Source organism: Vipera berus (assembly GCF_964194415.1).
Source record: "Vipera berus genome assembly, contig: HAP1_SCAFFOLD_74, whole genome shotgun sequence".
Taxonomy (NCBI): Eukaryota; Metazoa; Chordata; class Lepidosauria; order Squamata; family Viperidae; genus Vipera; species Vipera berus.
In genome coordinates this window covers 99103-111581 of record NW_027673625.1, presented here as the reverse complement: position 1 = coordinate 111581, position 12479 = coordinate 99103, and the positions used below count along the sequence as shown (strand labels likewise).

The following is a 12479-nucleotide window of genomic DNA, read 5'->3' as shown; positions in this document are numbered from 1 at the left end:
GCTATCAGGAGATCTACTTTGGACCAGGGATGCCCAACTTTGGCAACTGTGGACTTCAATTCCCAGAATTCTCCAGCCACCATGGTTGGTTGGGGAATTCTGGGAGTTGAAGTCCATTTATTAACCTAACCCAGGGGTAGGCAACCTTGGCTCTTTTATGACTCGTGGACTTCAAGTCCCAGAAGTCCTGAGCCAGCATGGCTCAGCATGGCAACTTCTCCCTTCTCCCCCCCCCTTCAGCATAGCTGGCTCAGGAATTCTGGGAGTTGAAGTCCACGAGTCATAAAAGAGCCGAGGTTGCCTAGCCCTGACCTAACCACAGTTGGCTGGGTTTATGCAAGTAGAAAAATAGGGACCACTACGGTGGGAAGGTAACAGCATTCCGTGCGCCTTTGGCGTCTAGTCATGCCGGCCACATGACCACGGAGACGTCCTCGGACAAGCGCTGGCTCTTTGGCTTTGAAACGGAGATGAGTCGGAAACGACTAGCACGCATGTGCGGGGGATCCTTTACCTTTACCTTATACAATAGCCAAATCCCAAATTGCAATTTTATAAACCCCGATGCTGGATTCAGACATGTCACCACCCTCCAAAACCAAATCACATGATAAATTAGCACATTGTGCGAACACAAGACATTTCCTTCTAGCATTTTCTGCCCCAAAGGTTTGCATAACTCCCACTCTGTGAGAAGGGCAGCTCAATACTCTTTTCCTAAAAAAAAAAAAGAAAAAAAAAAGAGAGGGAAAAAAAAGGCAAAGACCCAACGAGATATGGCTTAAACTACAATATCTACCATGCCAAGCAATACAAGGCATTTTACCAAGCTGTCAGAAGCAGATTATTGAGGGTTTTTTTGGGGGGGGGGTTAGGGATGGGGGGAAACGGAGGGGCCTCAGGATGGTGCGCGGTGGAACAAAGAAGCAGGCCGGAAGCAGAACATCGAAAGATGGTCTGTTGTTGGTTATTCCTGTCATGTTTTAATTAGGATCAGCTCTGGTTCTGTTCTGCGCACGGGAACATCTGACCTTTCCAAAGGAAGAGACGGGTGGGGGGGGGGGAGAAAGAGGGAGGGAAACAGGAGACAAGAGCTTCTAATAATCTGCTAGTTGCTTTTAATAAACTCAAAGACAAGAAAAGCTTTTTTTTTTAAAAAAAAAGACCCCCCGAGGGTCTATTTTTTGATCTCTTGCAAGAGAGAGAGTGAGTGAGTGAGTGAGTGAGTGAGAGCACCCACAAAAAAGAGGCGGCGGTACAAGGCAGGATTGGAGAGGATCAATGCGGCATCCTAGGTGGCAGGACCAAAAATAACGGCATTCTCACACCCCGGTTGACGTGAGCACTACCCACTGAGCCGGCGTCAGAGCAGAATTGGTGACATTTGAGGCGCCGGGGGGGGGGGGATAGGGGGGGAAGGAAGAGAGAAGAGAAATCAAAAGGCCAATTTGGGTTACAGGAAGGGGAGCCAGGAGCAGGCAGGAGACAGCTGACACAGACTTTTCTTCCGAAAATGGACGCTGTAATGGATTTTGTCTGCGACGGTCTCTGGGACAGCAACTTCCTCTGGGCTGATTTCAAATATTCAAATATATATATATATATTTTTAAAAAAACCAAACCAAAACAAGCAAACAAACAAACTGCTCTTTCGAGATGATTTGCAATATATCTGGGAAATTGGCATTGGGCTGTGAAAAAAACAAAACAAACCCAAACAGTGGAAGATGGCAAAGCAGAATCACATTACATCACTCGCTGGATGTTTGACAATCTTAACTCATTTCTAAGCCAGGGTTTAACCCTGGTTACTCAAGTTACACAAAACTGATTTAGGCACATAAACCTACCGGTAAGAGTCAGTTTGGTGTATGGTTAAGGCAACAGGCTAGAGAGCAGGAGAGCACGGGTTCTAGTCCTGACCTAAGGCATGAAATCCGACTGGTTGATTTGGGACCAATCACCAGGACAATGTGAGTTCTATTCCCGCCTTAGGCGTGAACACCATCCAGGTGACTTTGGGCTAATCAGCAGGGGGCTGTGAGTTCTAGTCCTGCCTTAGGCATGAAAACCATCCAGGCAACTTTGGGACCAATCCCTCTCTTTCAGCCCGCCCCGCCGGGTTGTTGTTGTGGGGAAAACAGGAGGAGGAAGCTGTGTTGGATATGTTTGCCGCCTTGCGTTATTTGCAAAAATAATAAAAAGGCAGGATATAAATGAATAAATGATCCCTGCAAAGTCAAAATCAGAACCACATTTATACACCAAAGACGTTTTCAACTTTGCTAATGATATTCCCAGATACGGTTGATAAACCCTTCGGCTGAAACCCCCCCGGAGACAAGTGACCTCCCCTTACCAAAAACCTTTTCCTATGGTGTCGTCCACTACAGTGTCAGGTATTTTGTTTTTTAAAAAAATATTTTTATTTATTTCTATCCCACTTATTATTTTTACAAATAACGCATGGCGGCCGAACATACCTTGCGCCTAACTCGGTGCCTGAAAAAAAAAGTACCATAGCTTGTGAGAAACCTTCCTCTTCCTCCTTCAATCTGGGAGACCTCCCAATGAATTTGTTCCTTTAAAAAGTAAATATATAAAAGTGTCCGGGATTTTTTTGCAAGAACAGCAAATCTTGCCAGATTTCGGTTCTTTGTTTCCCCGCCCCCCGACTACGTTCTCAAAAAAGCTACCAATGACACTCATGGGGGAAATGCAACTAATTTTACAGCCGCCCTCTCTAGCTCCATCCAATGTTTTCTACTATCTCCGCCTCCTGGGCCTTTCTTTGGGACCTGTGGGTGCCCTTCCAGAACACGACTCTGCATTTTTTTTCCCTCAGAATTTTCTTTTCTAAGAAAACTGGGGCTAGAGGCATTCTTGGAAATAAAGATCATGCCAGGAATGGCTGTTACGTAGCACGCTGGCAGCACACGTTTTTAAAATTAAAAGGAGTGTCTTTAAACGTAAGATCTCAAGATACTGCAGGGAGCGAGGTAGGCTTCAAGGGAAGTCCTTTCATGGCCCTCTTTTAAGAAGCAACTTTTTAAAGAAAGGCTACCTTGGTGAAATAACGTTTGGGAATGTGGGTTGTACATTTCTTTTTGTTTGTTTTTTTATAAGAAAGCGAATGCTTAATGTGATTTTTGTCCAACGGGCTTGACGTATTTAATCAAAAGTTATCCCAGGTGGAATGAGAGAATTTGGAGAGAGTCCAACTCTGAGCTTTAACGCTAAACTTTCATGTTTACGTTACACCTTTTTTTTTGCATACCTGATACATACCTATTCATCTTAAGCGTTGATACTTTTGAGTAAAAAAAAAAAATTCCCCCGTTGAGCAACTCTTACTATCAGGAGATTATTTTCCAACGGTTAGCAAAAATGTGCTTGTTTTTCCATTTTTACCTACTCATTCTCGCCCACGCCTAAGACTGAAAAGATACCGTATTTTTGGGTGTATACGACGACTTTTTAACCCATGAAAATCATCTCAAAAGTTGGGGGGGTCGTCTTATACGCCCAGTCGTCTTATACGCCGGAAAATCAGCGAGCCCGGGAAGGCACGCCCTCCCCTCTCACTGTGGAGGAAGCAGGGCAGGCTGGCGTCTGGCGGGAGCCGGCAGGGCAGTCCTGCGCACGCGCGCGCTCCCCAGCTGTTAAGGAGCACTCCTTAGCAGCTGGGGAGCGCGCGCGTGCGCAGGACTGCCCTGCCGGCTTCCGCCCGACGCTCTTCCCTCTTGAGGCAGCATCGCTCCCCGACCAGCCTGCCCTGCTTCCTCCACAGTGAGAGGGGAGGGCGTGCCTTCCCGGGCTCGCTGATTTTCTGGCGTATAAGACGAAAAATCTTGAAAATCATCTCAAAAGTTGGGGGGTCGTCTTATACGGCGGAAAATACGGTATCAGTTGTTGTCTGAAAACTTCACAAAGGAGAAGTTTTAGTTCAGGGTTGAAATGAGGGGTCTTTGGCGCTCTCTGAGCTTGGCTGTTTTCTTGCAGGCGTTTTATTGCCAAACTAGCTAACAGCCTCAGCGCACTGAAAATGTTACCTAGTTTGGGCGATGAAAGGTCTGCAGGAAAACAACCAACCTCAGAGAGCACCAAGGGACCTCACATGTCTGAAAACTGTTTGGAGATCTGAAGTTAGCTATTTCTTTTTTTACCCAACGAACGTACCCACCGGTCTCTGAATGGCCCCGTAAAGAGCGTCAATTTGCCCTGATCAAGAAACAAGAGACGGTTTGGATTTTAGATGCATGGTTTCGCCATGCATCCACTGTATTTTATAAAGATCCCAAGCTGATTTCAGGAGTCTGGGTTGAAAAACCAACAGGAAAGTCAAGGAATCAAATGGGGACCTTTGGCCTCACCTTCTGCTTTAATCGGCAACAGTTAATTGCCAAGCTTTATTCACATATTCTGTACAGACCAAAAGAAAAAAAGAGAGGGAAGGACGAGGAGAGGTCCAGAACTTAAGGAGGCCACTTCTGAAACAACAGCGGTGGAATTTCCTGTAACAAAGAAAGAGAAGGAAGATCAGGAAATTTTACAGCCAGCTTTTTGTACGGCTCGGGTGTTGCAAGTTGACCCTGGCTATTTGCTTTCTGGGTTTGGAAAAGAAATTAGACCAAAAAACAACTTTACTGCTGGCTCAAGTCCTTCCCCTTGTCGCCCTCCCCCATGACAGGCTGAAGCTGTATAATTCCACTTCCCCATATTGACAGGCCCAGTGGTAAAACACCTGTTCTACATACAGGAGGTCCTGTGTTTCATCTCCATTAGGGCTGGGGGGAAAAACCTGTCTAAAACTTTGCAGAGCTTCTGCCAATCAAAACAAATCAGGCACAGACAAGATTTGCAACTTAGCACTGGTTTTTTGTTTTGGCAGCAAGAGTGAATTCCTACCCCCAAGATGACAATGCAATTCTTTTGGAAGTAATTCTGCTAGAAGTAATGTGGTTTGGTTGAGGGACTCCGCAGAGAATCATTCCCAGCCACACTCTCTCATAGCTGCAACCTTCCCAAACATCAAAGAGGAGCAGACGGATCTTTATCCAATAGAAGGGAATATTTGTAGGGTCCTTGGTGCTCTTCTGAGCTTGGTTGTTTTCTTGCAGACATTCTGCTACCCAGCTAGGTAACATCAGCAGTAAATAAACTTGCACACACGTATGAACGTTTGCACGCAGTTTGGCCTCTCAATTTTTACAAGCAGTTGTCCTTACTAAGGGACAGTTTTGCACTTCTTCCTTCACAGGGACATCATGCCTCAATGTAGAAGCCTGCGCTACAAATACAAGTAGCCCTCAACGTATGACCATAACCGAGTCCACAATTTCCATCGGAGGTCGTGCTGGTTGTAAAGTGGGTCGCCAAGTTTACCCTGTCCAATTTTATGACCTTTCCCCCCCCCTTCTTTTCCTGGCGGTCGTTCAGAAAATGTGCCGGTCCCAAAGCAAACCCCAGAGTCATTAAGTGGACCCATTGTTTGCCATTGGGGTTTTTGTCTGGAAAATGGAAGCAAAGGTTGATTTTTCTGGCAAAAGCATTATAAATCGCAGAGGCTGCAAACGTGAGAAATGCAGGTAACGCTCACGAGCACCCAAAATGTGGTCATGTGACCATCCTCTGCCGGACATCCTAACCTCAAATCCGGATTGCAAAGAAGCTTTTTTTCAGGGTCCATCATAACTTTGAACAGTTAATAATGATTGGTCGTATGTTGAGGACCACCTGTACTAAAATCAAAGGACATGAGTAAGTTCTTATCATAAGGATGGCCTGCCTGCCTCTTTTGCAAGCCTCAATGCAGGTTTTGTTATCCTGCTGCGCCACCTAGTGGCAGACAGATGCCGAGCAACACTCCCAACGATTTAGCACTCCGGAGATGCAGTTAATACAGAGTTTGAAACTTAACATTAAGAAAACTAAGATCATGGCATCCAGCCCACTCAATTCCTGGCAAATAGATGGGGAAGAAATGGAGGTAGTGACAGATTTTATTTTCCTGGGCTCCAAGATCACTGCAGACGGGGACTGGAGCCAAGAAATTAAAAGACACTTGCTCCTGGGGAGGAAAGCCATGGCAAATCTAGACAGCATACTAAAAAGCAGAGACATCACCCTGTGAACAAAAGGGCGTATAGTCAAGGCTATGGTCTTCCCAGTTGCAATGTATGGCAGTGAAAGTTAGACCATAAGAAAGGCTGAGCGCCAAAGAATTGAGGCCTTTGAACTGTGGTGCTGGAGAAGACTCCTGCGAGTCCCTTGGACTGCAAGGCGATCAAACCGGTCAGTCCTAGAGGAGATCAATCCTGACTGCTCTTTTTTTTTTTATTGAAAAGTTTTAACATACAATTTTTCCCTTAAAAAATCCCCCCTCCCCCCTCATCCTGACTGCTCTTTAGAAGGCCAGATCCTGAAATTGAAACTCAAATACTTTGGCCACCTAATGAGAAGGAAGGACTCACTGGAGAAGAGCCTAATGCTGGGAAAGATTGAGGGCAAGAGAAGAAGGGGACGACAGAGGATGAGGTGGCTGGATGGAGTCACTGAAGCAGTAGGCGTGAGCCTAGATGAACTCCAGAAGATGGTAGAGGACAGGAAGGCCTGGAGGAACGTTGTCCATGGGGTCGCGATGGGTTGGACACGTCTTCGCAACTAACAACAACGACACAGATGCAGAGTGGACAGAGTGGATCCGAGTGGAGGCAGATTATCTGGCGTGGCTTGTCAGGAAACTCAGTAACTCGGAGGAAATGCAATTATTCCTTTGCTCACAATTATCCATTTGCTCACAAATGCTCAATTATCCTTTAAACACCTCCTCATACGTCAAGGACTACCTGTATTGCCTGACCCCAAAAAAAACCCTACGCTCCTCGACTATAGATCCTCCAGTGCCAGCTGGAGACCGAAGCAGAAGCCCAACGGCAATTACTTACCTGCTCACTCCAAAGCTTTCACGATTGCTTCGTTGGCTTCCACGCTGATCTGTGCTTCTGCTTTTGCTACCTCATCAGTGGCCGATGCAAGTGCCGACAAGGCTTTGTCCAAGTTTGACTTGGCTGTCTGCGTACAGGAAAAAATATCAGGCCTTAACACCAAGGAAGCAACATCAGTAGTTATGGGACCTTTTAGGAAAAAGAGAAATAGGTGTGGACCAAAAGGCACCAGCTGTACAGGGAAGTCTTCCTCGGCCTCAGGAATTTTTAAGATGCAGGGACCTCAATTTCCAGAACTGTCAACCAGCAGGTTTGCATTAATGAGGAGGGTGTCCCGTTTATGTCTTTCCATCTATAGAGTCTTTTATACTCAGGAGATTAGTACTTGAGAGATCCTTGTTGCTTTCTGAGCATGGTTGTTTTCTTGGAGACATTTCATTACCCAACTACCGTGTTTCCCCCGAAATTAAGAGCCAGCCTGATAGTAAGCCCTAGCTTGATTTTGAGGGGTGGGCCTAATATAAGCCCTACCCCAAAACTAAGCCCTAGTTTGGGGGCGAGGCGCACTCCTAAAAATCAAGCTAGGGCAAGAGTAGGGGGAGGGCGAAGCTGCCCCACGTGCCCCACACCCGCTTACCTTACCGGTAGGACCACCACAACCAGGCCTCCCGCACCCCGACACCTGTTGTGCCGCTGCTTGACGTCTTCTGCGGCCGCTTGCTGCCACTTGTGGCGCATTGCACCGTAGCCGCTGCTCAAGGCAGGACACTGCATGGTGCTTCGGGTTGTTTCTGCTGCTCGTGCAGCCTGTGGGCCGCTTCTGCTGCTCACACAGCGCTTCGGTGTACTTCTGCTCGTGCAGCACTTTGCGCTGCTTCCACTGCTCACGCCAAGAGGCCACGTGATGCTTGGGGCTGTTTCTGCAGCGAGCAGCAACAACGGCACAATGTGCCACATGGCATCTGGAAGCTAGTGGCAGCAAGCGGCCGCAGAGGTCAAGCAGCAGCACGACAGGTGTTGGGGTGTGGGAGGCCTGGCTGTGGTGGTCTTAAGGTAAGACACCCCCCCCCCAAAAAAAAATAAGACCTGGTGCCTCTTTTGGAGGCAAAAAAAATATAAGACCTGGTCTTATTTTCAGGGAAACACGGTAGTTAACATCCTCAGTGCTAGTAAGGAATGGGATGTGCTCTCAGTTTAAACCCCACTCCTTACTAGCACTGAGGATGTCACCTAGTTTGGGTAATGAAACGTCTGCAAGAAAACAACCAAGCTCAGAGAGCACCAAACATGACTGCAAAGATTAGAACTTCTTTAATCAAAGCATAAGGGACTCAGTGGCTCAGTGGATTAGGACGCTGAGCTTGTCGATCTGAAGGTCGGCAGTTTGGCGGGTCGAATCCCGAGTGCCGCGTAACAAAGTGAGCACCTGTTACTCATCCCAGCTTCTGCCAACCTAGCAGTTCGAAAGCACATAAAAAATGCAAGTAGAAAAATAGGGACCACTGCGGTGGGAAGGTAACAGCGTTCCGTGCGCCTTTGGCGTCTAGTCATGCCGGCCACATGACCACGGAGACGTCCTCGGACAAGCGCTGGCTCTTCGGCTTTGAGATGAGCACCGGCCCCTAGAGTCGGAAACGACTAGCACGCATGTGCGAGGGAACCTTTACCTTTTTAATCAAAGCATTTTTTGCTTTAAATACAGACTGAAATGGTAACTGGGCTGCAGAAGAATTGTGTTTTTTTTAAAGAGACCGAACTGCAGTGCTGCTGAGTCAGCATGGTGGAGAGAAACCCCTCCTAATTTGGCAGCTCAGTTGGGATTGTCTGGAGAGAGAAATAGAGGGAAGGAGAAATGAAAAGGGGAGAAGACAGACAAATACTAACCGCCGCATCGAGCTGATCCAACAAAGCCACTTCTTCAGCTAACAGCTGGACAGAGGAGTCGGCATTCACAGTGAGAGAACCGCTGCTCACTACACAATTGCAAAGAAAGGGTACAATCGGTCAGTGACGAGGGCTCCCATGAGTAGAATTCCCTCCCTACAAAGATTTGCTTATGTCGTTCCTTTTCTAGATGGCTAGTGATGGATGTTCTCTGGGTGACGCCTGACTAATGAAATGCTACAATCAATGAGGGCGGGAGGAAAAGGTTAGCAAATGCAGACTATTAACAAAGCCAAAGCAAAACCACCACTAAAATAGAGCAATCAGAAATACACTCTTTAAAATATCCAGAGGAAAAGGAAAATTTCTTCCGGATCCTTAAGGTGCACCCTCAGGTTTTCCCATATATCCTTCTATATCAGGGGTCTTCAAACTTGGCCCTTTTATGACTTGTGGACTTCAGTTCCCAGAATTCCTCAGCCAGCGTGCCTGGCTGAGGAATTCTGGGAGTTGAAGTCCACAAGTCATCAAAGGGCCAGGTTTGAAGACTCTCCTCTTCTCCACAAAAACTCATTGTGTGTGTGTGTGGGGGGGGGGGGAGAGAAACCCTGTTCATTTCTCCAAAGAAAAAGAGCTTGCTTTTTCCTAGAAACAAGGCTGCTTCCCACCCCCACCCCCCAAATTGTTCAAATTTCAATGGAGAAATGATGAAGAATCCCGGGAGCTGAAATCTAACGTGCCTTGATAAAGTTAACCAGCAAACTGAAAAGCTAAATATAACTAGAGTGGATTAGGGTGTTTAAAAAAAAAGGCTTCCTCTTTTAACTGAGGCAAAGTACAAATAGTCCTCAACTTACAATCACAACTGAGCTCAACATTTCTGTTGCTAAGCAAAACACTTGAATTTTTGCCCCATTTTACAACCCTTCTTGCCACGTTTACTAAGTGAATCATTGCAGCTGTGAAGTTAGTGACACGGTTGTTAAGTGAATCTGGCTTCCATCATTGACTTTGCTTGTCAGAAGGTCGCAAAAGGTGATCACATGATCCTGGAAAAACAGCAACCGTCATAAATATGAACCAGTTGCCAAGCGCCTGAATTTTGACCAAGGGTCACAAGCATGAAAAAGAATCCTAAGTCACTTTTTAAAATGCTGTTGTAACTTCAAATGGCCACTACACAAACGGTTGTAAGTCAAGGTCTAGTAGCTTGTTGCCAAATCAGATATCTTGCGTTACTCCCATCACCTCTATTTGTCCAGCTGAGGGGGAAAAGTGAGCCTGGCGACTTTTAATTCTTTCTGTCCATATACAAGTACACAGAACATAGAATTATAAGTCTGGAAGAGACCCCGGAGGAGTTGTTGAAGCCCACAAGCCTTGAAAGTTGCCAGGTTTGAAGACCCTTGGCTTATACCATCCCAATCAAATGGTTGTCCAGTCTATTCTCCAATGATGGAGCGCCCACAACCTCAGCATCAATTATTCTGTCACAAAATTTCTTCTTACTTCTAGGATGGATCTCCCTTTAATAAACTTCCACCCATTACTTCTTGTCCTGCCTTCTGGTACTTCAGAGAATAAATCAGTTCCTTTTTCTCTGACAGAACCCCCTCAAGTACTGGAGGACAGTTATCATGTCTCCCTTAATTCTTCTCTTAGATAGACTAGACATACCGAGCTCCCTTAGCCATTCAACATAGGATTTAGCCTCCAGAACGCTGATCATCTTTTTTGCTCTTCCATGCACACTTTCTAGGGTCTCAGCAACATAGTGACCAGAATTAGATGCTTTGTTATTCCACGTGTGGCTTCACTAGCGCAATATCAAGAGACATTATTTGTCATGACCTTGATGCTATTATTGCGATGGATCTTTGAAAGTTAGCAACCAGCCAACATTTGGAAGAAAGAATTTGGGAAGGTGAGCGAGTCCTTTCTCTTTAGCTCTGAGCCACAGTTTTGCAAAATATGGCGAGAACGTTTTAATTCAAGGGAAAGCTGGAGCTCAGCAACACTTCAGCAGTAGCTAATTAACATAAATTATTGACAGTTCCCAAGCCCAGTTTGCAGAGCCTCACTCAAGGGAAAGATGCCCTCCGCTAAGATAATTTCACCAGCCACCATTTTCAAACGCACCAAAGTACTTTTTGGAGGAGCCATCCTCATCAAAGACGGTCACAACGCCAGGTCTCAGGACTTGCAGAGTGGGAACGTGAGCAGCCAAGATGCCAAAGGTTCCACTTAAGGTGGGAACATCCACCTGTTTCACAACGGCAGCATTGTAGAAAACCTGCAGGGGAAAAAATGGGAAAGAAAATACAGGCAGTCCTTGACTTATAGTGACCTTTCAAAGTTACAATGGCACTGAAAAAAGTTACTTATGATCATTTTTTCACACTTACAACCATCGCAGCATCCCCAGGATCAGGTGATCAAAATTCAGGGGCTTGGGAACTGACTCACATTTATGTCCGTTGTAGTGTCCCAGGGTCATGTTCACCTTTTGTGACCTTCTGACAAGCAAAGTCAATAGGAAAACCAGATCCACTTAACAACTGTGTTACTAATTTAACAATTGCAGTGATTCACTTAAAAGTGGCAAGGAAGTTTGTAAAATGGAGCAAAATTCACTTAACAAAAAGTTTGGGCTCAGTTGTGGTCATAAGTCGAGGACTACCTGTAAAGGTGTATTTTCCAACGAACCAGAAAAGGAGAGAAGGCACTGCAGCAGGATTTTTTTTTAAAAAAAATAGAAAGCAAGAGAGATTCATATGAAGGATACTTACATACTGCCCAAAGTTGCTGACAATCAAGCAGTATTTAAAAATAATAATTTATCTGGGTGCAGAACCCATGGCCTCCAAAAATTTGAAACGATAGCCTTCAGTTCCAATCCAGAAAGCCCAATACAGATAATCCTCGACTTATGACCACAATTGGGACCAGACTTTCAATTGCTAAGCAAGGCGGTTGTTAAGTGAGTCCTGCCCAATTTTAAAGCCTTTTTCCATTTTCATTAAGTGAAGCATGTAGTTGTTGTTAAGCGAATCTCCAGCCTCCTCCTCCGCCGACGTTACCTGCTTGCATCTCGATCTGGTTAACTAGAAGCTGCCCTTCCCCATCGGGCACGTTCACATAACAGGGTAAACCCGGGTTAACAAAACACACGAGTCCAAACCCAGAATACGCGACCCAGCAGGCCCACATGCCCGCCTCAGTTCGGTTGCCATGACAATACCTGAGAGGGCGAGGCGAAGGTGAAGGCCAGCTGTGCAGGGCCCGTCGCAGCTGCTGCCGCTTCAGCATAAAAACGGGACGGGGATCGGGACCCCAAAACCAAAGCGCGGGCGAGAAAACGACCGACGGGGAACATGGCGAAGCCAAGGGCAGAGAGGAGAAGGAGCAGCGAGGTTGACCGGCAACCAGGCCTGGCCTACAAGTCCCAGCAGGCTCCGCGAGGGAAAGAGGGTTTGCCGGGAAGCAGGGTGATGTTTTTTGTCTGTGTGCGTGCACATGAACGTAGATTTTTCCCAAGAAGCACCGCGGCATAAACTCCACCCACTTCGAGGCGAACTGCATTTCCCAGCAATTCATACCGCCAGCGGCCTGATACGTCGCCTCTGATAAGGCCCCTCCCCTTTCCTG

At 46.5% G+C, this 12479-nt stretch overlaps 1 protein-coding gene across 1 annotated transcript; it reads right to left on the bottom strand.

Annotated features, from left to right (window-relative positions):
* Nucleotides 1–4374: 4374 nt before the first annotated feature.
* On the bottom strand, nucleotides 4375–12340 carry LOC308679236 (ATP synthase subunit delta, mitochondrial-like). The gene is made up of 5 exons (XM_081346825.1): nucleotides 12073–12340; nucleotides 10971–11124; nucleotides 8832–8920; nucleotides 6948–7074; nucleotides 4375–4514 (listed from the first exon to the last, which is right to left on the bottom strand). The coding sequence occupies exons 1-4, from the start codon at nucleotides 12205–12207 to the stop codon at nucleotides 6952–6954; spliced, it is 501 nt and encodes a 166-aa protein (XP_081202951.1). The 5' UTR covers nucleotides 12208–12340; the 3' UTR covers nucleotides 4375–4514; nucleotides 6948–6951.
* Between the last annotated feature and the right edge of the window lie 139 nt (nucleotides 12341–12479).